This window comes from Palaemon carinicauda, chromosome 38 (genome assembly GCF_036898095.1).
Source record: "Palaemon carinicauda isolate YSFRI2023 chromosome 38, ASM3689809v2, whole genome shotgun sequence".
NCBI lineage: Eukaryota > Metazoa > Arthropoda > Malacostraca > Decapoda > Palaemonidae > Palaemon > Palaemon carinicauda.
The window spans coordinates 26,848,501-26,876,144 of record NC_090762.1 but is presented as its reverse complement, the minus strand read 5'-3'; the positions used below and the strand labels follow the sequence as shown (position 1 = coordinate 26,876,144).

General features: G+C 42.1%; 1 protein-coding gene across 1 annotated transcript in view; it reads right to left on the bottom strand.

Annotated features, from left to right (window-relative positions):
* Window positions 1-27,644, bottom strand: part of SerT (Serotonin transporter) — a 107,038-nt gene that overhangs the window by 53,151 nt on the left and 26,243 nt on the right. The window contains exons 4-7 of the mRNA XM_068361997.1: window positions 23,158-23,282; window positions 21,442-21,540; window positions 18,361-18,506; window positions 9,026-9,226 (exon numbers count right to left, since the gene is read on the bottom strand). Coding sequence (XP_068218098.1) covers window positions 9,026-9,226; window positions 18,361-18,506; window positions 21,442-21,540; window positions 23,158-23,282 — 571 coding nt within the window. The remainder of the gene's footprint in view (window positions 1-9,025; window positions 9,227-18,360; window positions 18,507-21,441; window positions 21,541-23,157; window positions 23,283-27,644) is intronic.

Genomic DNA, 27,644 nt, shown 5'->3' with positions numbered 1-27,644 from the left:
AATAATAACAACATAAATTTTATGCTGTGTAGCAAGTATAACCTATTCTGTAAACCTGATATTAAGCATAGTATTTTTTTTATTCCCGCCTCTACACTATTTTAATGAGACTAGCATGCGCTTCCCTTCAAGCCATCACTTTCGACAGAGGATAAGAAATAAGGAATCGTAGTGCGGATATCCCATATATGAAAGAAGGGATATCGGGGAAAATAGATAGATATTAGGTGAGGAACAGGAATGTGGGAAAATATTAAGCAAAATAATACGAAGAGAAACAATGTAAGACTATTTAAACTGAAAGGAATAGGCCGAACTATATTACGAAAGAAAAAAACAAACTGCGTCTACGAGTCAGAAGGGATCGTTTTTCCGCCAGGCCGCTACAGGCTGTTCTTTCACCTCCCCATAAGTTTTCACAAATATCGGGTTTTATTAATTCCATGTTTTTGGTAAGTTCTGGTATTCAAAGAAAGTTTATAATAACATGTTTAACTTATGCTGAGTGTAATCTATTCCAATTTGTGTTAAAATATGTGAAAAATTACAAAATTACAAAGCGTGCATCCGAAAACAAGCTGCTGTCGTTGACTTCGGCGGATGGTGTTATTAAATTTAGACTTACCAAGACGATTCTTTATAATATATTTATTCTTTCACATTGTTTATTGACAAAACATATATATATGGGGAAATATAGGTTAATAAATAAGTTTCGATTCACATTACTTGGTAATCATTCGAGAACAATGAAGGTGTTCGGACAAAAATACTTCCGACCTATCAGGTATCAGGAAACTTTCCGAGCTAAAAGGGCATCCCTGTGAGTCAAGTGCAAATATGCACCGCTATAAAAAATAGAGTATAGTTAGCTGGAGTTAGACCAGCCACCTCACCCACACAATCACTGAGGGCATCACGTCACTTTTTTTTATTGCAGGCAGGACTTTCTAGGGGGATAGGTGATGGCGGCCCAATGTTGTGTAAAGAGCTCAAGGTTTGTATAGTTAGGTAAAATACAAATGTCTTACAAATATGTCATTTGTTCCAGTATGACATACAAACCCTTTCGCTCTTTACAAGAATAACTCGCCCTTTGGTGGGTGGAAGTCCTAACCCAACTGGCTTGGAACTTGACCTGGGGTACGAGTCTGAGCTCGTGCAAGCATGAGAGGGGTACTCTTGACACTTTGCGAGCTCTTGGTCTGATAAGCCAGAGAGCTGATGGCCTGGGAAATCAGGGTGAATGAGTGGAAACTAGTTACTGTGACTTACCCAGTTAAGAATAACTGAGTAAGAGCATTACTCTTACTTAACCTGGGAATTACCAGACTTCCCCTTGCATGGAGGACATAGACATAACAAATATGTAACATACAGTATTTCATTGGACAAAAAAAAATTGGGTATTACCTACAGTTGGAGGTAGGCCACCTTGCAAGTCACCCACATGCTGTACCCCACGAGAGGGAAGATAAAGGAAGAAAAAGGCCAGTCATTATGTCCATTCATCCCAGACTAACACCGGATAATCCCTGCCCTTGACCGATTGCTACTTGTCCTGTAAGGGAGTGGAAGTAGGTTACACCGCTGGTCGTGCTGACACCACAGGAGCTATGAAGAGACATCTAGGTTCCAGTGGGTTATTTCTTGCAGGTAATTGTAAAGGTGTTCTGGCTATGCTAGAGATCTGCCTGAAGGACCTAAGCCACATAGAAATTTCAATTGAATGTTAGGGGTGTGCTTATGTCCCTAACATAGAGTTCTGGGTCTACGCTCGTGATGAGGAGAGTCAGACTACAAAGCCCAGACAATAACCTGGTGAATACCTACCGAGATCATCTTTTTGAGATTCTCCTCTTAACCCTGCCCTTGCTTACAAAAAGGAGCCCGATGTGCAGGCGAGCTCTGGTTATTTGTATGAGATTTAGCCTTAACGTTCTTGAATGACATAGTAACCATTGAAAGGGGGGAGGTCACTGGCTACATGTCAGAGAATCACTACTTGGAAAGGCCCGAACCTAGGGTATGCTCCGGGATTCAGACTTGGCAACAAACTCAGTCCCCTAAGTCAAGTGTTATCTGCCCTCTATTCCCTTGGCTGGGCTAAAAACCCATATTAAGAGTTAAGTCCTGATCTGAAGACTGACAACCCATATGAAAAACACATCTTTTTTGAGTGTAGCACAAGAACTATGCTACGAGGAGGTGGTCTACCTTCTGACTGGGGACCAGTCAGCTCGACACTGTATAAGAAGAGACAATTCTGTCAAGAAGGAAATGTTAACTCCAATCAAGCTAAAGACTCACTACTTGGAAAGGCCCGAACCTAGGGTACGCTCCGGGATTTAGACTTGGCAACAAACTCAGGATCTAAGTCAAGTGTTATCTGCCCTCTATCCCCTTGGCTGGTCTAAAAACCCATATTAAGAGTTAAGTCCTGATCTGAGGACTGACAACCAGTATGAAAAACACATCTTTTTTGAGTGTAGCACAAGAACTATGCTACGAGGAGGTGGTCTACCTTCTGACTGGGGACCAGTCAGCTCGACACTGTATGAGAAGAGACAATTCCGTCGAGAAGGAAATGTTAACTCAGTTCAAGCTAAAGACGAGGCTCAAGGTCGAACAGTAGCCTTTCACGATTGAGACTGAGCAGGGTCTTTCCTCCCCGAGATACAGCAAGAGTTTTGCTGTCCTGGGAAAGTGATATCGAGTGGTGCTAAGCATCTTTCTACAACATCAACCTCAGGAGATATACCACTTCGCCTGATAGGAGGCCAAAGACAGTTACAGAGGTATCCTGCCATCCTTTTCGATACTTATATCGAAAAGTCTCTCTGAGAGAGGAGATGGATAACCTCTCGGTGAAAAGTTGTAGGGATACAGCGATTGTGGTGAATCACTGTGTGAGGTTGTATGAGCAGTTTGGGGAAGGAGTACTATTCTGCTTATCAAGGCCATCGACTGATCTCTTCATACCCTCCTTAATCGGTCAGAATGGGGGAAACACATAAATGCCCCTATTGTCTCCTGGATATCAGAGGGCCTCTAGTAGGGGTATCTGATTATCCTGTACTGGTTAATAGTACTCCAGAAACTTCCGGGAACGAGACGTCCTAGACACACATCTCACCTGCAACTCCAGTCAGGGTCAGGACTTTGATGGCTAACAGAGGGAGAGAAAGGTCCCTCTCAGCCCACTATCTGAGTTTGCCTGCTCAGATTGACTGCCAGGAAGTTTTTCTTGCTGCAGTGAATTCGGCAGGAAAGGGCAATTGAGTTTGCTTACGTCCAGCTCCATACTATATTCTTACAGCTAGATGGTAAAGCAGCCGTGCAAAGAATACCTTTGTCTAGGTATTCTACCACCATCGTGTTCTGTTAAGAGCCCTACAAAGGGTCAAGAAAGGAGCTGTTGGAAGTGATTAAGAGCCAGCAACACTAAGCTCAAATCCATGAAAAATTGCGAGGCATTGCTGATCGGGATCAGAACATAGCCCAGTGGCCATGTGTTGCAACAGGTAAGGTCCTCTCCCACCTTTCATGCATCCTCAAAGGGCATCAAATGCAAGGCAGGAGAGAGAAGGTCTACTCCCCTGAGGAGGTTGATAATCTCTACCTCTCAACTCAGGTCTCTCTTTTGCTCTGATCCTACTGGACTAGGAAGTCCAAAGAATCCCTGCTAATACCGAATGGTTTTCAGTTGTCACTAGAAGGGACTAAAGCTATGATGTTTGCCGGGAACCAGACAAACTCGATAGTTCAGGTGCCCCAACAAGCGTAACTGTTGGTGTGCCCGTAAGAAGTCTCGCTTGAGGAAGGGACATACCGCTTCCCTGTATATTTCCTAATTGGACAGACAAACTTAGTCTCTTTTATAGGTTATTTGCCTTTCTAGATATGACAGTTTTTGTGAGGATTGCAAGGAAAACTCTATAAGTTTATTCCAAACCTACGAATGAGGCAAAATCCGAAAAGCTGTCTCAGTATTGAAGACACTCCGCCAAGTCTGCTAGAATCAAATGCTTGTCTAAGGGACAAGGAGGGCAGATGCTGTTGGTATTGACCCAGTTTGCGACTAGAATGAACATTATTGTGAATACTTAGAGGTTGAGCGTAGGCTAAAGCCTTTTCATCTTGTACTGGCAAATCATTTCTAGAAGGATGACTCCAGGTACATCCTTGGTGATTAACATCCAGTGATAACCAGCAGTCCACTGGTCTGGTGGACCACCTGACCAGTAACACACTAAGGGCGAGGAACTACCCTGATTCCTTAGCAAAGGGTAATGGCATCACTGAATGTCAAGTCAACGGAACGTCTTCCACTCTCCCCTTAGTGCAGGTGGTGTCGTTGACTTTACTCCCTGGAGCGCGATACCGGCATGCTAGAACTAGTATTGTGACTTGAGAAATTGGGAGAAATTTTATACAAGCAACCTTTTCAGGTGAAAACTGGTCATCCCCTCTGACACCATTGAAAACTGGGACATAAAAGATTACTCACCCAAACTCTGGAGTTTTTAGGGTACCTGGTTAACAAACTACTCGGTAAGGCAGCCAGTACTGCCCAGGGACTGAGGTTGTCAAAAACCATGAAGGGTTAGAGGATTCAATTAAGGGGAAAACTGCTCACTTGACTCTCAAGAAAAAGTACAATTCCCATCCAAATGCTTGCGGGCCCCGAGAGGTTGCTTAACAAGCGAACCTTTCCAGTCGATCACTGTCAAGACACGTGATCAATTCCAAGTAACTGTTTCTGTGAAAGGAGTTTGAAAGATTATCCTCCAACTGCTCTCGCTAAGATGGGAGTTGCTCGTATGTGTCTGACCACAGACTGGTAAACACCGGAGTAACCAGTTATCTCTAGCGGATATTGGTATCATATTGAACTGCCCAAGCTGATGACTGTAAAGCAGACGATTGGTCGCAAGCAACTACTTCCAAAAGACAAGATTGACACATATATTCAATCACATTTGTCAGGAAGGTAGTTGTGTGCATAAGTACAGCCACAGACCATTAAACGCAGACAGAAAAATCTACAGTACCTCTATAGAAGGTGTATGTTCCCCATTCTCGGGGAAAGAACTGGCCCAGATACAAGTGTTCACGTCGGACCAAGCCCCACCCCACCCCCCCAAAGAAAAAAATAAATCTTGGAAGCCCAGTCTTAAGGAAGGCATTACTTATGATGAGTCCCCCAGGGCAGACCAAGATCTGGGCGCGGCATGAATGGTTCGTTATGCCCGAACTCGATCGCTGAACATCGATAAATGTTTGTAAACGAGACTTTTTTTTTTCTCTCTGAAGACAGTTATCCCTTAGAAAAAGCAAATTCCATCTTGGATCTTTATGTTCCTGATTGGATTAACTGGGATAAGCTCCAATTGTTCCCCCAAGGGAACTCACTCTGTGACATCTTGGTGTCTTAGTACCTCTAATACTTATACGTATGCTCTCAAGTTTTAAGGAGGACCTGACGCGGAATAAGAAAAAGTCCACTTGAGGGCGGACCTATGCCTGGGGTCTATGGGGAGGTAGGGGCTCTTTTGAGAACCTGGTTTCACCCCCATAGGATACGACCATCGGCTGAGAAAGAGAGCCACTGATGCATTGGAACATGGATCAAACTTGCCTGACACAGCTTCAATTGGCTGAACCTAAGTGTCCTTTGCAATCGAAGGACAGGTCAATAGGTTCTGCAAGAGCCCTTGCTACTCATCACGAGAATCGTAGCGCATGTAACTGGTGAAGCGATTAACCTTCGTTGGCAGTAGGAGCTCTCCCGCCCGTATGCTTGTGCATCGACACGCAACTTCAATGGCCCAAGGGAAGTGATCATAAATATGTTTGTGCGTATGAGCATCTGCAGTCGCTTGCAGGGTAAGGTGTGTACATCGATACACAACGTCATGCTCAAAAGGTATTGATTGTTCATAAGCCATAGTATCTTCAACATGTTTGCAAGCTTGCATGTGCCTGCAAGCAAGGTAGCAGAGCATGAGGCTAACAAAGCGATCAGACCTTCTTTGTTGATGAATCTCTGCTTCTCTAGGCGAGCGTACCAAAGTGCCACACACAGCCAGAGAAGTGAACAGACCTTTGTCAGCAGGAGGAGCTCTTCCACCCACCTCGCCATTCACGTGGTAGGTGGGTGTGTGCCGGCGCGCAAAGCTTGTCTGTGCAAATAAGAAGCGTTCATCCGGGAGCCGAAACATCGCGAACTTGGAGAGAACGCTATTCAAGGAACATGCTAGAGGTGGAAGTATTGCCTTGAGCATTCCTGCAGGAGGAGGTGTGAGCTCGAATGGTAACGAGCAAGGCTTATTTGTGTAAATAACCCTAATGGGTAATGTCCAGCGAGGCTCATTGTGCCCTGGGGCGCGATGGTGAGAGGCAGCAACCTTAAGCAATTATTATTATTATTATTAAATGCTAACCTAAAACCCTAGTTGGAAAAGCAGGATGCTATAAGCCCAGGGGCCCCAACATGGAAAATAGCTCAGTGAGGAAAGGAAACAAGAAAAAATAAAATATTTTAAGATCAGTAAAAACATTGAAATAAATATCTCCTCTATAAACTATAAAAACTTAACAAAACAAGAAGAGAAACTAGATAGAATAGTGTGCCCGAGTGTACCCTCAAGCAAGAGAACTCTAGCCCAAGACAGTGGAAGACCATGGTGCAGAGGCTATGGCACTACCCAAGGCTAAAGAACAATGGTTTGATTTTGGAGTGTCCTTCTCCTAGAAGAGCTGCTTACCATAGCTAAAGAGTCTCTTCTACCCTTACCAAGAGGAAAGTGAACAATTACAGTACAGTAGTTAACTCCTTGGGAGAAGAGGAATTGTTTGTTAATCTCAGTGTTGTCAGGTGTATGAGGACAGAAAAGAATCTGTAAAGAATAGGCCAGACTATTTGGTGTCTGTGTAGGCAAAGGGAAAGAACCATAACCAGAGAGAAAGATCCAATGTAGTGCTGTCTGGCCAGTCAAAGGACCCCATAACTCTCTAGCGGTAGTATAACAACGGGCGGCTGGTGCCCTGGCCAACCTACTACAACGAAAGGGCATCACCATGGTAGCACTCCAAGAAGCTCTTAATTCTGTAGGGATTAGATGACTAACACAATAACTCAGAATCGTTAATGATGCTCCAATGAGCTGGAGCGAAGCATAGACAAGTCTAAAGCTCACTTATGAAGAACTTGAGGGGGGGGGGACTCCATGAGATAGCCCTTTTGCCATGGCAAGAAGGGCAACCTTCCTCATAAGTTGAAAGAACAGTGCAAATGCTTTTCTCTTATTGAAGGGAACTCAGCGTACTGAGCAAGCTCAGGTCATCGAGTGCTGCCAGCTGGCTTGTCGAAATTAGCTGGCATGATCACCCTGAATGGATAGCAAGCCTGGCTGAAACTCCGAGGAAACTCTGCCAGCAACTCCTCTACTGTCAAGGAGTTATAGAGGAGGCCTCCGCAAAGGAGACAGTGAGGAAAAACAAAGTTTTTCCTGCTGAGGGAACCCAGCCTGCTAAGCAAGCTCAGGCCACTGGGTGCACTCGGTGCACTGAGCAAGTCCAGCCGGCCCACTCCCTCTGAAGGGATCACAGTTCCGACAGGTAATCTAGAGGAAACCGGCTAGCAACTCCTCTGCCACCGAGTTGTTGTGAAGAACGCATCAGCAAGGGATACGAGACCTGTTAGAGAGAAAAGCCCTCCAGAAGCCCAGGGAGGGGAAGGCAGAGGCTGACATCTATGTAGACAGATGGGTGCTTCCGCTGTGCCCCATGAATCAATGGCTCCAAGAGCCGTTCCTTACCAGGAAAACCCAAACGGGACTCGCAGAAATGAGAGAAACTTCCAGAGTTCGGGGCAATGCCACTTCGTATAAAAGTTTATGGCTGGTTTCCCATGATGCCAGAACAATACATTCTAGTAGAGAGAGAATGGGTTTGTATGTCGTGTTGGAACAAATTCATTTTGAACAGGTGTGTCTCAAAGATTCTATGATTCATGGTTGCCATGTGTGTTAAGAAGATCAGATTATAAATAAAGCTGCTAAGAGACTTGTCTAGAGGCTAAATGAACTTGAAATACAAAAGATTAAGAATTTGCCATAAGATGGTAAGGAAAAATTCAATCAAGTGGTAGTTATGGAATTAAAAGTATGGAACCAGTAGGAATTCTTAAAAAATCTTGAAGCAAAAGCATAGAAGAAGAACTGAACCTGATGGGAATCTGCAAAGAAAGCACGTAGGAAAAAAAAAGAGGATGGAGAGATCCATTTGAAATGTAAGTCAATTGAGGAAAAATATGCTGTAAAAAGGCTATAATGATGTGAATATTTTTGAGTGCAGTACAGACTGTAAGAGAAAACCCAAGATTGTACAAGCATGTGAAAGAGTTCAAAGTGCAAAAAAACTTATGGATTATAGATTTATCTGATACTTGAGATGAAAAAGGAACAAAACTAAGTGAGGGAGAGAGATAGAGGTGAATGGATATCCTGACAGAGGTAGTCACATTTCTAATGCATTGGAGGTAAGCCCAAATTGCTGCCAGACATATCCAAGAAGTTTGGTAGCCTGATGGAATGAAATCTCACAACATGAATGATACAGGCACCAATGAAAGTGATACATTTTGGACCACTGTAGAGAGGAAACACCATAGCGCCAATAGGGCACTTTATGTGGTGAACTGGTGGCAATGCTAAAGGTCATTGCAGCATCCCTTTGACCATTATCTGTAGCCTACCTATTTTGTAGCCTTTTACTTTACATGGTCCTACTTCCTTTCTTTCACCTTGCTGTCCAAACTCTTTCAACTGTTATTTCTTAGTGAAATGACCTGGGCCCTACTGGGCCACGTGGCCCAAATTTCATGAATCAAATAAAATCATTTTAGAGCAAAGTGACTGGACTAAAATTTCTTAACACCAAATATTGTATACTGAAAACAGATCACCTGAAAAAGATATACAGTATATATATATAGTATATAAAAGACAGAATTCCTCACAAAAATGAATGTAGGCGAGATATATTTCCAGCAGACTATCCAAAAGCATCCAGGTCTGAATCCCAGCATCTTCTCAATGTCATCAGCAAATCTCTCGGCTCCATAGAACCAGCACACGGCTGTCGCCTCGACGAAAACGATGAACAAGATTGGATTTCCAGTTCCAAAGATGTTCAGAAGGTCAACAATGTACATTCCACCCTGGAAATGATATAAGATATCAGTAATATTTACCATAGATTTAATTAATTTTAGGTTACCTGAAAAGTTGTAATTGTCCTGTATATTAATAGGTTTTACATCTACAAGTTTAAGGAATAACAGGTTACTCTTGCAAAATTTTAGATTTAATAAGATCCTATTGATTATCTTTAAATACATACAACAATAATAATACTATATTATAAGTTACCATAGAGTACAGAGGCATTCTACGATGAAATAGAATCAGATTAGATGATTACAATATACATTACTGTATTAATAAAACAAAAATATAAGAATATAATATGGCGGTAAGATTTCTGACAAATTTTGATTTCACGTTTTTTTCTAAATCATATTGAAAAGAGAAGTTTAAAAAAACATTCTCAAGTCCAGTTTTATCTGACTCACAGAAAGGGATATAAAATGTACTGAAACCTGATGATTGACAGATCAGTCCTTTTGATCTAACACACTGTACAGTATACAGTATTATGATAACTGGAAATTTAACATAGAATATGACAAATTCGTAGATAATTTGTATTTTTCCTAACCATACAAACCTTAGCTATTTAAATAGGACATTACTTTCGGCGTAGCTGAAATGGCGAGCTATTAGAATTTTAATGAGGGTTTACTACCCCCTCGCTAGTTAGCGAGGGGGTAGGGGAGGGGTAGCTAGCTACCCCTCCCCCCTCACACACCAGTGAACTAGTTCACTTTGCTTAGAGGTAGGACTTCCCGGGGGACAGGGCTGGCGGGCAAGTTTGATTAAATAGCTAAGGTTTGTATGGTTAGGAAAAATACAGATTATCTACGAATGTCATTTGTTCCGTAACCGAAATACAAACCAAGCTATTTAAATAGGGTGACTTAACCCTTAGGAAGGGTGGTAAGTCCCAGCCGTTACTGGCTTTTTGGCTTTTGCCCAGGGACTCAGTATCTGAGTGTGTAGAACTCGATATAAGGAGTCCCTGCACCTCGCAAGTACAGTACCTTACTCTGCAAGGACCGCGGCCTACGTAAGAGTGTGTGTGAAGGAATGAAGTGTGACTCGTCCTTGGAAGTTGACCTGGAGTCCATTAGATGGAATTCTAGGTTAGGACGTTCCCAATACCACCTCATAAGGGTATGGGGGACGCAACAGTATTATCTTAATACTAGGAACACAACGAAGCATGGTTTACCTGCAGTGGTTTGAGATCAGCTGTGCAGAGAACCCAGGATGCTGCTTTCCCCAAGAGAGGGGAGGATGAAGAAAAGAATAAGGGCCAGGCATATCTTTTCATTCATGCAGACTAACACCGGGTAACAATGCCCTTAACCTTTTGCTGCTTGTCCATTAAAGATCCTGAGGTTTAAACCAGCTGTTGTGCAGCCACCACAGGGCCGATAGAGAACATATCGAGCCTCCTGTGGGTCATGTCCTGCAGGTAGTGGGCTGTGAAGGTCGTTTGACGCTTCCAAACCTCTGCTTGTAGAACCTGTGTCACTGAGTAGTTTCTCTTGAATGCCAGGGACGTAGCGATGCCTCTGACATCATGTGCTCTAGGGCGACGTGATGGAGGAGGGTCTGGATTCAGGGAATGGTGGATGACCCTGCAAATTTATCCTGAAATAGTGTTCTTAGTGACCCTCCTCTTCGTCCTTCCTGTGCTCACAAACAATGCTTGCACTCGAGGACGAATTGCAGCTGTTCTCTTAGATAGAGCCTCAGACTCCTTACTGGGCACAGTAGGAGATGGTCTGGGTCATCTGTTACAAAACAGAGATTCGAAATCCGGAAATAGTCGAACCGGGGGTCCGGCACTCCTGGATTTCGAGTCTTAGCCACAAACTCAGGGACGAACCTGAACGTTACCTTTACCCATCCCCTTGAATGGGCGATGTCATATGGGAGACCATGAAGTTCGCTGACTCGCTTGGCCGAGGCCAAAGCAAGTAGGAACACCGTCTTCTAAGTAAGGTGGCGATCAGAAGCCTGGCGTAATGGTTCGACGGAGGCCTCTTAAGAGACCTGAGGACTCGAACCACGCTCCCTGGAGGAGGTCTCACTTCCGACTGAGGGCAGGTAAGTTCATAACTTCGTATGAGTGGTTCCAGCGAGGGGGAAATGTCCAATCCTTTTAGCCTGAAGGCAAGACTTAAGGCTGAGTAATAGCCTTTCACTGCCGAGACTGAAAGGCCCATCTCTTCCCGCAAATACATGAGAAACTCCGCTATTGCTAGAATAGTGGCATCGAGTGGAGAGATACCCCTTCCACGACACCAACCACAGAAGACTCTCGACTTCGCCAGGGTAGACTCCTGCGGATGACTTTCGCAGGTGTCGAGACATCCTTTCCGCAACATGTTGCGAAAACCCTCTCTATGTGAGGAGATGTTCGATAGTCTCCAGGCGTGAAGCCACACCGATGCTACTGCTTTGTGGGAGATGTTGGAGTGTGGTTGTTTGAGTAGCTCATGTCGAGGAGGGACTTCTCTCGGGAGTTCCGTCAGGAGCTGCAGAAGGTCCGGGAACCACTCTGCGTGATGCCATAGCGGAGCTACTAAGGTCATTGACAGGTCGACCGATATTCTAGTCTTGTTGAGCACCCTTCTCATCAGACAGAACGGGGGAAGGCACAAACGCCGATGTTGACCCACCGTTTTTGGAAGGCATCTTGCCAGAGTGCCTTGGGGTCCGGGTCTGGGGAGCAGTACAGCGGAAGCTTGAAATTCAAGGCTGTCGCAAACGGATCCACCGTCGGGGACCCCCACAAAGTCAGGACTTTGTTGGCTACTAGACGATCCAAAGACCACTCGGTACACACTATCTGGGATGCCCTGCTCAGACTGTCGGCGAGCACATTCCTTTTGCCCGAAATGAAGTGAGCCGATAGTGGAAATGAGCGGACTTCGGTCCATCTCAGTATCTTTACTGCAAGATGGGATAGCTGTTGTGAAAAGGTTCCTCCATGCTTGTTGATGTAAGCCACTACCGTGGTGTTGTCGCTCCTCACCACCATGGAGTGAATCGCCAGATACTGTTGGAACTGTTGAAGTGCCAGAAATACGGCCTTTATCTCTAGCAGGTTTATGTGGAGGCACTTTTCTGATTCTGACCATAGGCCTGAGGTCCTGTGGTTCAGGACGTGGGGCCCCCACCCTTCTTTTGAGGCGTCCGAGAACAGCATCAAATCCGGGGGGAGGACGAGAAGATCCACTCCCTTTCGGAGGTTTTCGTCTGTCACCCACCACTGAAGGTCCGTCCGTTCTGCAGGACCCAAAGGGACCAAAACGTCCAGGGAATCGTGACCTTGATTCCACCGGGACTTGGGCCGCCATTGCAGGGATCTCATCCTGAGGCGCCCACTTGGAACTAGACGGGCTAGAGAGGAAAGGTGACTGAGAAGACGTAACCATGATTGGGCTGGGAGTTCTTCTCGTCTGAGGAAAGGATCTGCGACCCTCCACAGCCTTGCTATCCTGTCGTCTGATGGAAAGGCTTTGTGGAGATTGGTGTCCAAGATCATGCCTAGATATACCAGTCGTTGGGATGGAGGCAGAGAAGACTTCTCGAGATTTACCATGATCCCTAGATCTTGGCAAAGTCTCAGAAGCTTGTCCCAGTGTCGAAGAAGGGTCGACTCCGAGTCTGACAGGATCAGCCAGTCATCCAGATAATGGAGGAGACGGATGACGATCCTGTGTGCCCACGAAGAGATCAGGGTGAACACCCTGGTGAATACCTGAGGTGCTGTGGAGACCGAAACACAGCACCTTGAACTGGTAGATCTTGTTGTCTAGGCTGAATCTTAAGTACTTCCTTGAAGACGGATGGATTGGGATCTGGAAGTACGCATCCTTCTGATCCAGTGTACACATGAAGTCTTGTGTTCTCACTACAAGTCTGACCGTGTCTGCTGTCTCCATGCTGAACGGAGTTTGTTTGACAAACCTGCACAGAGATGAGAGGTCGATGACGGGTCTCCAGCCTCCAGACGCCTTTTTTACAAGAAAGAGTCGACTGAAGAAGCCTGGGGAACCGGCGACGATCTCTTGGAGAGCATCCTTCTTTAGCATGGTCTCGACTTCTACCCGTAGGGCTAGCCCCTTTGCCGATCCCATGGCCTAAGAGCTCAACAACACTGGATTCGCTGTCAGAGGAGGTAGAGATGTTGTGAACAGGACGCGATATCCCTGACTGATTACGGAAATCGTCCAGGAATCGGCCCCGAGTTGCTGCCACCTGAATGCCCAACTTTGTAGGCATCGTCCGACTGGTAGACATGCAGGGGGATTGCCAATCGTAGCGTTTGCGGCCTCGGCCACTGCCTCTAGGATTCTTGTCACCCCTGGCTTTTTGCCCTTCTTGTTTTTGACAGGAAACGGCTGCTGTTTGGACACCGTTGTCTTTGCTGCCACTGCCAATTACGTCGTCTTGGACGGGTGAAGTTGTTGAGGTGCTGGAGGTTTGTAGGGCTTCGTTGTGAGAGCCCTTTAGAGAGAGTCCTGATTGGATTTCCTCCACCTCTCAGCTTCCTGTTCCACATCTTTGGGCTCAAACCGACTCTTTCCCATAAGGGAAGAGTGTCTGAGCTTGCTGACTTCGAAGGCCGGGACCCTCGAAAGGAATCCTTCTGCCACCGCATCACGTCCTTTCAAGATCGAATTGGCCCACAAGTTCGAGGCTTGGTGGGCCAGAACTCAATGGTGCAGGAGCCCGAAAGGAGGAAGGTCTCCGGTGCCTTCCTGGTGCTTTCTTTGGACAAATCTTCGGATCGCAACAGGATGCCAAGAGACCCCAACCAGACGTCCAGCCATGAAGTAGCCTGCATGGCGCACTTCGGGACCTTCTCCTGGGTTAGGATCTCTGTCGCCGAGAAGGTCACTTGCTGGCTAGAGAGTCTCTCGAGTGCGACTCCCCTGGTAAGCTCTTTCACAGAGTGCAACGGAAGAGCTAAGCCAGACTCCTCCATGATCTCAAAATACTTCCTCTGGTGGAGGTGGGAGGAGCTTGTTGCCAGTAGTGGAATGGCTGGAGGAGGCGAGCTCGGAGAGCTGGCTGTCAACCTTATCCCTAGGCACTCTTCACCCCTTGGGACCAGGGCAAAACCGCACTGGCCTTAGCGATTTTCTGAGTGCCAAAGACTCGGTCCAGGACCGTGTCCTTGACCTCACGAGGAGGAAACTCAGGGTCCTTGACCCCGTTGAGATGCCTGATCAGAGCCAAGACCTGCCAGAAGGCATGCTCTGACTCTTGCTGCTCTCCCCCTGGAGAGCTGGCAGCAAAGTCTCCCATCCCCAAAGGCTCTACTTGGGGGGACTCTTAGTCCTTCGATTCCCTCCTAGGAGGGATACGGGACTCCAACAACGAAGTCTGAGGGCTCTTCTCGCCCCAACACGGGACGATTTTCCTGGTCAAGGTGGGGTTTCTCCCATTGGTGCAGTGGGAGAAAGAAGATTGGCTGCCAAGAAGATCGTCGGCGCTTGAAGATTGTCGGCGCTTGCGAGCGTAAGAAGATAGTCGGCGCTTGCATGCGTAAGAAGATCGTCAGCGCTCGCTCGCGAAAGAAGATCATCGGCCAAGAAGATCATCGGTGCTTACGCGTGCAAGAAGATCGTCGGCGCTTGCGCGCGTAGGAAGATCGTTGGCGTAAGAAGATCGTCGGCGAGCATGAGCGCGCGCACTAGGATGAAGGGACAGCTGACAGGACGATCAGGAACTTGGACGATCAACACTGAAAGTTCTAGTGAGCGCCTATGCGCTAACTCAGGAATAGTCCCGTGAACAGGATTCCTCTGGATGGAAGTCTCAGGAACAGCAGGAACAGTCAGAGAGCGCTTGCGCGCAGGAAAACGTTGGCGCGCAGGGGATACCTGGCGCTTAAGGAACTTACTCACAGTGTGAGAAAGCCACTTTTGCCCCGAAGGGACTGGTGTCGGTTGGGTAACGGGGTGCGTGGGCGCCCACAGCATCAGCAGCCAGGAATGGAGACGGCAGGTCAGCAGATCTAGGAGATGGCGAACAAACTGCGGAGAGGTCCCGAACAGCAGGCTGGTCTAAACGGGAACAATCCTCCGAAGAGGAGTCTCTATGAGTGGCCTCTCTCGCGAACGAGAGAGGAGAACACTTCGTACAAGAGACTTGATGACACTGGTGATGGCGCCCCTTAGGGCCGTTGGATCAGCAAGCTGACCTATAAGGAGCAATCCTCCGAAGAGGAGTCCTTATGAGTGGCCTCCCTCGCGAACGAGTGAGGTCACAAGACAGATCCTGCAGCTGCTCAGCCCCTTGAGCATAGCTGCAGGTGCGACCGCTCAGCCCCAAGAGCATAGCCACCTGAAGTTTTCAACGCCTGCCCTTGCAACCGCTCAGCTCCTTGAGCATGGTTACAAGTGCGGCCGCTCAGCACCAAGAGCAAACCGCCTGAGGACCAGGAAAACCCATCCAGGAATTATTAAGGTATGAGAAGTTCCCCCTCTGCAGGGGAAAAAACTCACACCTGGGAAGGGAACCTCCCTTGGAAGGGAAGTTACCTACCCCTGGAGGCGAACCTCCCTTGGAAGGGAAGTTACCTACCCCTGGAGGCGAACCTCCTTAGCGTTCTAAGATGAACTAAAGAGCTGACTGTCACGGGAGAACTCTAAGAGAAGGGAACACGCCCATGATGATGTCCTAGAGAGACGGCAGCAACAGCAGACTCTCCAGGCACCAACAGGGCAGCTCTGCTTCGTTGGCACACTTAGTCAACGAAGAAAAACTGCATCGTTAACTGGGAAAATAAAATAAATAATTAGTTAACAGAAATTCCCCCGGGAGGAACTCCAAAGAGAAAACCCTGAGGGAATAGAAACATTAGAGTTACAAATTAAGTATGCGCCCTCTTCCCCCTGACATTCACGGAAGAAGGGGGAGGGGGGAAAACTGTAACAAAAACAGTATTATAACAGAATTATAATTATGTAATTCATCTAAGAATGTTCACAAATAGTAGGAACCACTGACCCCCGAAGGGAAGTGTTCTCCAAGAATGCTGACAAGTTAAAAAACAATTAGATTTCATTAAAAATAATTAAGACAAATAAATGGAAAGCAACCCAACCCGCACGGGAAAGAAGCTTCCGTAATAGTACGTAGTAGTAGTAAAAGGGTGAACGACCTCGAGTAGAGAGAGAGAGACCGTAATCAATCTAAACTCCCACGTTCCCTCCGCTGAGAATCCAAATTCCTCATAGGGAACAGCGGAGAAAACAGATGAATGAAGAAAGTCCAGCGATGACAATTCCCCACGGGGTCCGAATTATCGGAAGCCGAAGGAATGACCGAAGGACCAAGGGAGAGGCCGCGCCCCATGAAGTGAAACCGTGGTGGCCTGGTACTGCGACGGTGACGTTGTCGTACACTACACACACAGCACAAACACTGAAAAGGAAACTTACTATATTTCTATACACAAATATATACATAAACATAAAGAATGTTTATATTTATATTAAGTATAAGAAAAAGTAAGTAAAAGACAAAAAGCATTAATGGCTGCCAAAGCGAGGGTGGGAGCAGACATGTCTGCTCATCACCCGAGCCAAAAGTAAAGTGAACTAGTTCACCGATGTGTGAGGGGGGAGGGGTAGCTAGCTACCCCTCCCCTACCCCCTCGCTAACTAGCGAGGGGGTAGTAAACCCTCGTTAAAATTCTAATGGCTTGCCATTTCAGCTACGCCGAAAGTAATACCCTATTTAAATAGTGTGGTTTATATTTCGGTTACGGAACAAAAACTCCATTACAGTACTTCTTCATCTGAATAGAAATAAAAACAGGTAAAACATATCATCGAAACATTTGCATGAGAACGGAAAAACATAATTATTAAACTAAAATCTACTAAAACATTTCTATACTTTCCACAGGAGTGATCTAGACATTTATTAACAAGTTCAGAGTGTCTGTGAATGACTCACACAGCTTCTTCTGACCTCTTAAGACTTTGTTTTTATGAAACGAAACCAATAATAACCAAATTACTACAACTCAAATAAGATCTATCCAAACATCAAAATCTCATATACTGGCCAATGTAGGTCAACTTGCTTGGAGGAGACTTTCCCCCATATTTTGCTAACAAAATGGTAAAGTTATAGAACAACACAGAAGTAAATTTTCAATAGAAATAACAACTTTTTCCTACAGTAAATATTGTGCTTTCAACAAATTTGACCTTTATTTCCACAGGACCCCCTTTCCCAGGTCACAGCCCTAGATGTAAACAAAAGTATGAAATAAATATTTCAGGGGAATAGAATGCCAATACTTTTAGTAATTTTTAATGGATTTATTATGCATCCACAGAATAACTGATAGAGAAGAAAAGGTTAGGTTAAGTTTTAGGTATTTATCGATTCGGCAGTAAATTTTCCCCACCCAAAAAGCCCTAGTTTCCACTGGGTGGCTCCCATAACCATATGAGGGTATATCTTATTAACTATTTATTTGCAGGGGAAATAAAGGTAATTTTCGAAAAAAACAGAGTTTTGCTATATAAAACAGCATTCATTTATTAGTAAAGCCTTTCCCATGTTTTTCTATAATAAGAGCAACAAAAGATTACTAATTTTGTCTTTCCAGCAAAAGTCAAATGACAAGTTTTTTTAGCACCATTAGCAAATCTATTATGATTGGAGTAGAAGGCTAACTTGGATACCTCTGTTATGTTTTTACTTTTCTTGAATTTATGAGAAGAAATTGTTAAGTTAACCTATCCGAGGGTAAGGAATTGTCATTTTCAGCTATCAGCTGGTAAGGAATTGTCATTTTCAGCTATCAGAAGGTAAGGAATTGTCATTTTCAACTATCAGATGGTAAGGAATTGTCATTTTCAGCTATCAGATTGTAAGGAATTGTCATTTTCAGCTATCAGATTGTAAGGAATTGTCATTTTCAGCTATCAGATTGTAAGGAATTGTCATTTTCAGCTATCAGATTGTAAGGAATTGTCATTTTCAGCTATAAAAGGATTTACATATTGGTCTTAGTTCAGTTTCAAAACATGTTAAATTTGACTTATTCATAAATGATATATAGCAAAGGTACTTGAAATCTCCATAATTGAGAAGACCCATAAAAATATATTACTTTTTAACTTACATATGTGGTGGTTGGTAGAGCACAAATATAGATGAAAATGAGAAGGAAAAAGACGAAAACTTCTCTGTGCCTTCCAAGAAGTCGTGGGTACTCATCACAGAGCCCTGTTATCATGGCTTCCAGACCCCCGAAGGTGCTGTCCAGACCTAAAATGAGAGGGAGTATTATTATACCATCATCAATGTTATCATTATTACAAGCTAAGCGACAATACTAGTTGGAAAACAGAATAGTGCCTCTAAGGACATAAAAGGAAAAGTAGAAAACATAGGGAAACTAAAGAGAAGTAAAGAAGGAACTATAAAAGCGAAATAGAAAACTGATAACAATATCGTTATAAAAATAACTATAGTATTCACAAAGAGGACATCAGTGGTGTTTTTAAAGATGGAGTAAAGAATAAGATGAATAACAGGCAATCTCTTGATAAACCACCTCACATCCATTGCCTTTCCTTTAAAAAACCAGGTTGTGGTGGCCTGTTGGTAACGTCCTTGCCTGGTGATCGCCAGGCTGGGGTTTGAGTCCAGCTCAAATTTGTTAGTTCCTTTGGTTGCTGTAACCTCACCATCTTTGTGAGCTATGGAATGGGGGAGGGGGTTTAAAGGAGTCTATAGGTCTATCTACTGAGTCATCAGAGCCATTACCTGGCACTCCTTGGTCCTAGTATGGGACAGATCATATGTATACGTGTATATATGTTTTATTTTATTCTTAACTCCCCTGCGTATTTGTACTTTGATGTATTTTCTTCAAAATCTAATGGATTTGTCCTTGGGTCATACTCTATATTTTCAACAAACTTCGTCAAATTTGGCAAAGGGGATTTTGCGTAATGTTGTTCACAAACAAAAAATGGACTAAAAAAATATTTGGAATTTACTCGACATTGCGATTATTTTCAAAGTACTGCTGCATACTTGTACTTTAATGTACTTTATCTAAAATGTTACAGATTCATCCTTCAGTCATACCCAACAAGACTACCAAGTTTAATCAAAATCAGTACACTAGTTTTTGTGTAAAGTTGATCACAAAGAAATATATATACTAACAAACAAACAGGGATGAATATATGCCCTTTGCAAAATATTCGATTGTGGTGAAGGCAAAATAGCTGAAATACTCCCCCCCCCCCATTGGAGAAATACTACATAAAGACCTACAACTACAAAAATACAAAACCCAACTCAAACTTTGGAGGAGTCGTGTAAAGAATAATTAAGTTGAAGTTAATCTACAATATGTTAAATATGATGAAAATGAGATTTAAGAAAAATAGCTGCGTAATCAAATGGTCATCTGAAGTGTAATATACAGTAGTTTCAGTCTAGAAAATTTTCTTATGTTACCAAACCTAAAAAAAAAACCATTAAATACAACTTAACTTTGCATTATGATAAAAATTCTATCATTAAGAAAATACAAGATTCCAAATGAAAAGGAGAGAGATGATTTTTAAATGTCTGATCTCCCTAACCAAACGACACTTATTAAAAGACTCTAAACTATTCATTTATTTTGCACCTGTTTATTGACACCTTGCACAATTAGGCTACAGTCGCACTCACAGAGCATAGTGGCAGTTATAATGAACTTCAGGACGACGATTATTAAAGCTAATAGGATAATATCCAATAATTGGAAGCTAATTAATAAACCGACGCAACTTGCCATAACGCAAATTGGCAATGGGAGGGGGGGGGGGGTTGAGACCCAGGTTAATAGGTATTAAAAGTTTAATGGTTCCCAATGGATAATAAAAAAGCTTAACATAATTAATAAGAAGAAAATAGGGTTGTGGTGACCAATGTGGTAACGTCCCAGACTGGTGATTGCCAGACTGGGGTTCGAGTCCCGCTCAAACTCGTTAGTTTCTTAGGTCGCTGCAACCTCACCATCCTTGTGAGCTACGGATGGGGTGTTTGGGGGAACCAATAGATCTACCTGCTAAGTCATCAGCAGCCATTGCCTGGCCCTCCCTGGTCCTAGCTTGGATGTAGAGGGAGGCTTGGGCGCTGATCTATTGGACACTGTCCTGCTTGATATGGCAATGTCACTGTCCCTTGCCTCTGCCATTCATGAGCAGCCTTTAAGCCTTTAAACGTGGACAAAAATTATTGGATTGGCACGCAGCAATACTTTGAAAATAATTACAATGTTAAGTAAATGACAAATATTCTGTTTGTTTACTTGTTTGTGAATAATGATAATAAAAAACTGCTGAACTAATTTCAACGAATTGGTGGACATGCGGGGTATGACCCAAGGACATATCCATTAGATTTTGAAATAAATACATTTAATTACAAGTACGCAGTGGAGTTAAGAGCAAAATAAGATTGCTTGGTGTGGGGGAAGGCATGCTCTCTATTAAGCATCCCTCTATAGTCAATTCTTTTTAGTGAGGCAGATTTGCACCGACTAGCAGGGGTGCCCTTTTAACTCGGAAAAGTTTCCTGATCGCTGATTGGCTGGACAAGATGACTCTAGCCAATCAGCGACCAGGAAACTTTTCCGAGCTAAAAGGGCACCGCAGCGAGTCAGTGCAAATGCACCTCATTAAAAAAATTGAGTATAGTTTTACTTGAGTTGAGACTTAGGACAGCATGGATGAAGCGAGGAAGCGGTAGAGCATGAATGAGCTACTTTGACCCGCATATAATGCCGACAGTGAACCACTTGAGGGGAACTGACAGCACTATCAACTTCAAGTAAAAAAAGTAAAAGAATAGAAAAAGGTAAAAAGGGAAGGGTTGGTAGTTAAGGAGTTAGAGAACTATCAGATAAGATCCAAGAAAGTAGACTGAGGTGGTATGGTCATGTCACGAGAAGAGATGAACAGTATATTGGGAGGAGAGTGATGGAAATGGAGGTACAGGCAACAGGAGGAGAGGGAGACCAAAGCGAAGGTGGATGGACTGTATTAAGGATGACCTTCGATCTAAGGGATTAACCGGTGATGAAGTGTGGGACAGAGGTAGATAGAGAACGCTGGCCAAAAACATAGACCCCACATAGAAGTGGGAAAAGATGCAGACAAAGAAGAAGACGAAGGAAGGGTTGGTAGTTAAAACTTACCCAGCGTGATCAGCATCAAGAAGAATATGATGGACCAGAACACGGACCCCGTCATGGTGGCGATGGCCTCTGGATATACAGTGAAGACCAAGCCTGGACCTGTGTAATTAGGTGATTTTTATCATATGGACCCTTCTGGAAATAGTTATTAGTGATATTAATCCTTAAGGCGGGTTCACACAGTCGAATGGTTCGTCGAAGTGTTTGAAGGAATGTTCGAACGCTCATCGAACGGTTCGAGGAAAGTCTGTTCTCGCCTGACTTCTGTGGGCGGGGCTTCATTGTCCACAAACCTTATGCATTTGTGTCTGACTCCACCTCTTCGAACCGTTTGACAAGCAGGTTCGTCAACCGGGTTCGATGAACCGTTCGATCGTGTAAACCCCGCTTTACACCCAGGCATACTACTCTATCCGTTTCCTTATTTCCCTTCCTCGCATGGCCATCTTCCTTGATGGGCCCCTTGGGCTTATAGCATCTTGCTTTTATCGACTGGTGATATAGCTTAGCTAATAATAATAATAATGATAATAATAACAATAATAATAATAATATCAAAGTGATTCGTTCAGAAAGATAATAATATGATTGGTTAAGATTCCACAGAATAGAACAGTGGTTTTTAACTTAATCTTTCTATCATTCAAGTGTCTATAATTTCTCTATTGCACATGAACAAGAAAAAACAAATTGCTCACAGCATGAAAATGTTTTTGCTTAATTTCGTAAATAACATAATAAAAAAGGCTCTCATTTGAGTAATACAGTATTGAGATAATCATAAGGATTTAATTTATCAATTTATAATCATGAGATCTAATAGAAAACACTTAGCCATGCAATATATCTTTGCAGTAAATGCTACTCGATGACATTACTCGACTGTTAACTTGTACTAAAAACGGTGCCAATCTGACTTGGCAGAGATATGTGGTCTACTTGAAATTCAAAAGTTAACTGAGACACTACCAATTTTTTTTTTAAAGTATTACGTAAATCTAAATAACCCTTATTCATTAATTATATGAGTGTATATATATATATATATATATATATATATATATATATATATATATATATATATATATATATATATATATATATATATAAAATTTATATACATATACACATATATATACATACATATATAATTTATATACATATACATTTATATATATACACATATATACATATATATATGTATATGTATATATATATATATATATATATATATATATATACATATATGCATATGTATATATATATATATATATATATATATATATATATATATATATATATATATATATATATAAATTATTCAACTACAACTCAAAGAGCTACGGAGAGAATAATAATGGGATTAACACCAAGAGAAAGAAAAAGAGCAACATGGATACGTGAACAAACTAAAGTAGAGGAAGTAATGGACATGTGCAAGACATATAATGAGAATGACGGATAATAGATGGAGAAAAAGAATAACACAATAGATCCTAAAGATTGCAAGCGAAGCAGGGGAAAGAAGAGAAGACAATGAATTCATGAGCTAAGAAACTGCGGGTATAGATTGGCATAGAAAGACCATAAACAGACTGGAGTGGAATATATCTGAGGCCTTTGTTCTGCAGTGGACTATCAGTGGCTGATGATGATGATGATATATGATTTGCATGTGAAAGTTAATAGATATATGATTTTTTTTTCATTACAAACCTTCTTGTCCCACTTCAGAGATATGTTTGTTCTGCACATGCGCCATGTAGCCCAGGACAGAGAATATCACAAAGCCTGCCAAAAAGCTTGTCAAACAGTTGATGGTTGACGTGAGAAGAGCGTCCCTGGAAGAAAATAGAAAAAAAAAATTCAATCTACTACACAGAATAGTCTGGCATATTCTTTACACATTCTCCACTTTCCTCATCCACTTAACAACATTGAGATTACCTAACAATTCTTCTTCGTTCAAGAGACTAACCACTGTAATGCAATTGTTCAGTAACTACTTTCCTCTTGGTATGGGCAGAAGAGACTCTTTAGCTATGGTAAGCAGTTCTTCTAAGAGAAGGACACTCCAAAATCTAATCATTGTTCTCTAGTATTGGGTAGTACCATAGCCTCTGTACCATAGCCTTCCACTGTCTTGGGTTTAGAGATCTCTTGCTTGAGGGTACATTCGAACACACTTATCTATCTTAATTTTCTTCCTCTTGTTATTCTAAAGTTTTTATTGTTTAAATATGAAAGATCTATTTTAATGATTTTATTGTAGTTTACTTCCTTATTTACTTTCCTCACTGGGCTATTTTCCCTGTTGGAGCCCTTGGGTGCCTCCTGCTTTCCCAACTAGGGTTAAGGCTTAGCTAATAATAATAATAATAATAATAATAATAATAATAATAATAATCTCGGAATATCCTGAATGTTTCGTCCTCTTGCTTACGAATATTCACGAGGGATATCCTACTGGGTTTATCCTTAACTCTAAGGAGGGAACATATAGTTGTTGAGCTGCTCTCTCTCTCTCTCTCTCTCTCTCTCTCTCTCTCTCTCTCTCTCTCTCTCTCTCTCTCTCTCTCTCTCTCTCTCTCTCTCTCTCCAAAAATTCTTTATTTAGGGACAATAATCAAAACACCTTTTAAGTGAAGCACTGTTTGCTTCGTTACTTTGTTCATTTCAAAAAATCAAAGTAACAATTTAGTCGAATGATTTGTAGACAAAAATATAAAAATTCTAACATTGTCGATATACCATATAGCCCTATATATATATATATATATATATATATATATATATATATATATATATATATATATATATATATATATATATATATATATATATATATATAAATATATATATATAATATATATATATATATATATATATATATATATATATATATATATATATTGATAATTGTTTTCAAACATTATAACCTACTTATGTTTCCATATAAAACCATACAGGCTTAATACCCTTTAGATTGGTTTTGAGGTTAAGTCCAATACTTAAATAAAGGGATAATGCACCATAAACGTCTTTCCTCGGTTTGAAGGGTGCTCATGAATGGCAGAGGCAAGGGACAGTGACAAGACAATTCCCTAGAGACTGACCATATTACGCATAATCAGTGCCCAAGCTCCCTCTCCACCCAAGCTAAGACCAGAGAGAGAGCCAGGCAATGACTCAGCAGGTAGACCTAGAGGCCTCCCCCAAAGCCCAATCCTCAGCTCACATGGATGGTGAGGTTGTAGACACTACAAGAAACAATCGAGCTTGAGAGGGACTCGAACCGCAGTCCGGCAGAACGCCTAGCAGGGGCGTTTCTAATAGGCCATCACAACCTTAAAATAATCCCAAAACAATATATGGTTCATTCATGCTGTAGTAACCGAATTAAGACGGTCGAAATTCAAAAGTTGAAACTTATTTTAAATACTTTTTTTGCTGAACAAGTTGCTATAAAACTCGTTTTATGATTTATACATGACTTGGCCTCTTCTCATATACAGTTTATTCATTATTTCTCTATTTCCTCTCTGCACTGCTTTCCCTGTTGGAACCCTTGGGCTTGTAACATTATGCTTTTCTATCTAAAGCTTAAAGGTGTCTGGTTTCAGTTCCAGATTCATAAGAATAGATGCTCACCAGGACGTCAGCCGGGCAAGCACAACACCCCCACTGTGGTGCCCAAACACAGTAGTGGTTTCCCCAGTAAGCAGCATAAACTTACGGTCCCGGGCTTGGATCGATCTGCGGCCATATGAATGCTAGGCGAACACGTTACCACTGCATTAGCCAGGAAGATGTAGATTGTCTAGTAATAATACTAACTACTATAATAATAATCAAAGCAGTTAGAAATATGTTACTTATATACCAGTCGATTGTTGGCTGCTTTACGCATTCGGAATTATGGTGGTAGCGTCCTTGCCTGGTGAATGCCAGACAGAGGTCCCAGTACCGCTCAAACTCCTTAGTTCATTTGGTTGCTGCAACCTCACCGTCCTTGTGAGCCTGGGCCTCCTTAGCCCTAGCTTGGGTGGAGAGGAGGCTTGGGCGCGATCATATTATTATTATTACTAGCCAAGCTACAACCCTAGTTGGAAAACCAAGATGCTTTAAGCCCAAGGGCTCCAATAGGGAAAAAATAGCCCAGTGAAGAAAGGAAATAAGGAAATGAATTAATGATGAGAATATGTTATATGGTTAGTCTCTAGGGCATTGTCCTGCTTGATAGGACAATGTCACTGTCCCTTGCCTCTGCCATTCACGAGCGGCCTTTAAACCTTTAAATGTGATTAAGCTAATAGATAAAGTTTAATGATAATTCCGACCCCAAACAAAAGTTATATCACGAAATTATTTTGTAAAAGTTTGTTATATTTTATCTAATCGCTTCTTGGTGTGGTGATTAGAATGAGGGAATTCATTACAATACTCTGTTATCTGTTAATGTAATTTCAATGTGACGCGAACTTTGTGGTAATAATGTTATTCAGCACATTATGTTAATCAATCCAATTTCTTCATTCGTCATGATGCACAAAGTTCTTAGTGTATTACGTTATACAGTAAATCACGATTTCCTTATTATTATTATTATTATTATTATTATTATTATTATTATTATTATTATTGTTGTTATTATCATTATCATTATTATTATTATCATTATTATTACTATTACCAATATTATTATTATCATTATTATTATTATTATTATTATTATTATTATTATTAGTAGTAGTAGTAGTAGTAGTAGTAGTAGCAGCAGTAGTGTTATTGTTGTTGTTAGCTAAGCTACAACCCTCGTTGTAAAAGCAGGATTCTATATGCCCATGGGTTCCAACAGGGAAAATAACCCAGTGAGGAAAGGAAACAAGGAAATAATGAATTACCAGAGAATGAATGAATAAATAAAATAAAATATTTTAAGAACAGTAACATCAAAATACGACTTTCATATATAAACTATAATAAGAGACTCATGTCAGCCTGTTCAACATAAAGATATTCGCTGAAAGTTTTAACTTTACTATTATTATTATTATTATTATTATTATTATTATTATTATTATTATTATTATTATTATTATTATTATTATTATTATTACTAGCTAAGCTAAAACCCCAAATTGGAAAAGCAAGATGCTATAAGCCCAAGGGCTGCAACAGGGAAAAGTAGCCCAGTAAGAAAAGGAAATAAGGAAATAAATAAACGATATAAGTATTGCTATAAGCCCAAGGGCTGCAACAGGGAAAAGTAGCCCAGTGAGAAAAGGAAATAAGGAAATAAATAAACGACATAAAAAGTAATGAAAATTAAAATGAAATATTTTAAAAAACATTAAGAAGAATAAAACAGATATTTGATATATAAACTATAAAAGGACTTATGTCAGCCTGTTCAACATAAAAACATTTGCTGCGAGTTTAAACTGATGAAGTTCTACCGATTCAACTACGCGATTAAGGAAGATTATTCCACAACTTGGTCACAGCTGGAATAAAACTTCTAGAGTACAGTGTAGTATTGAGCTTCATGATAGAGAAGGCCTGGAATTAACTGCATACCTAGTATTACGAACATGATGGAACTGTCCGAGAAGATCTGAATGTAAAGGATGGTCAGAATTATAAAAAATCTTATGCAACATGCATAATGAACTAATTGAACGACGGTGCCAAAGATTAATATCTAGATCAGGAATAGGAAATTTAATAGACAATTTAACAACACAACAATGTCACATCTTTTTTTTAATTTAATCCCATTTTCTCTTCTTCCATTCTTCCCTTTTTCTATCCGTCAAATGCCAAGAGAAAACGCGCGGGAAGACTAAAGAGAATCATAAACTCACAAAGTCGAAAACCATTTATCGAAGGAGTCGGAGAGAAAAGGAAAATCTTGTCCTTTTTCCTCTCTCTTCTCTGAAAGATCAATAGGACTCTATGTTATTATTATAATGTATCCCTAAAATCTCGACAAAGAGAGAGAGAGAGAGAGAGAGAGAGAGAGAGAGAGAGAGAGAGAGAGAGAGAGAGAGAGAGAGAGAGAGAGAGAGAGACTGGTAGAACGCCACTTTCTCGCCTTCCCCCCCGAATGCTAGAACGTGGCTTATTGGTTTCATTTTGCCATCGCCTGTGATAGGGCAAACGGGAAGCGGACACGAGTTCACGCCGGTTGTTGGGAGATG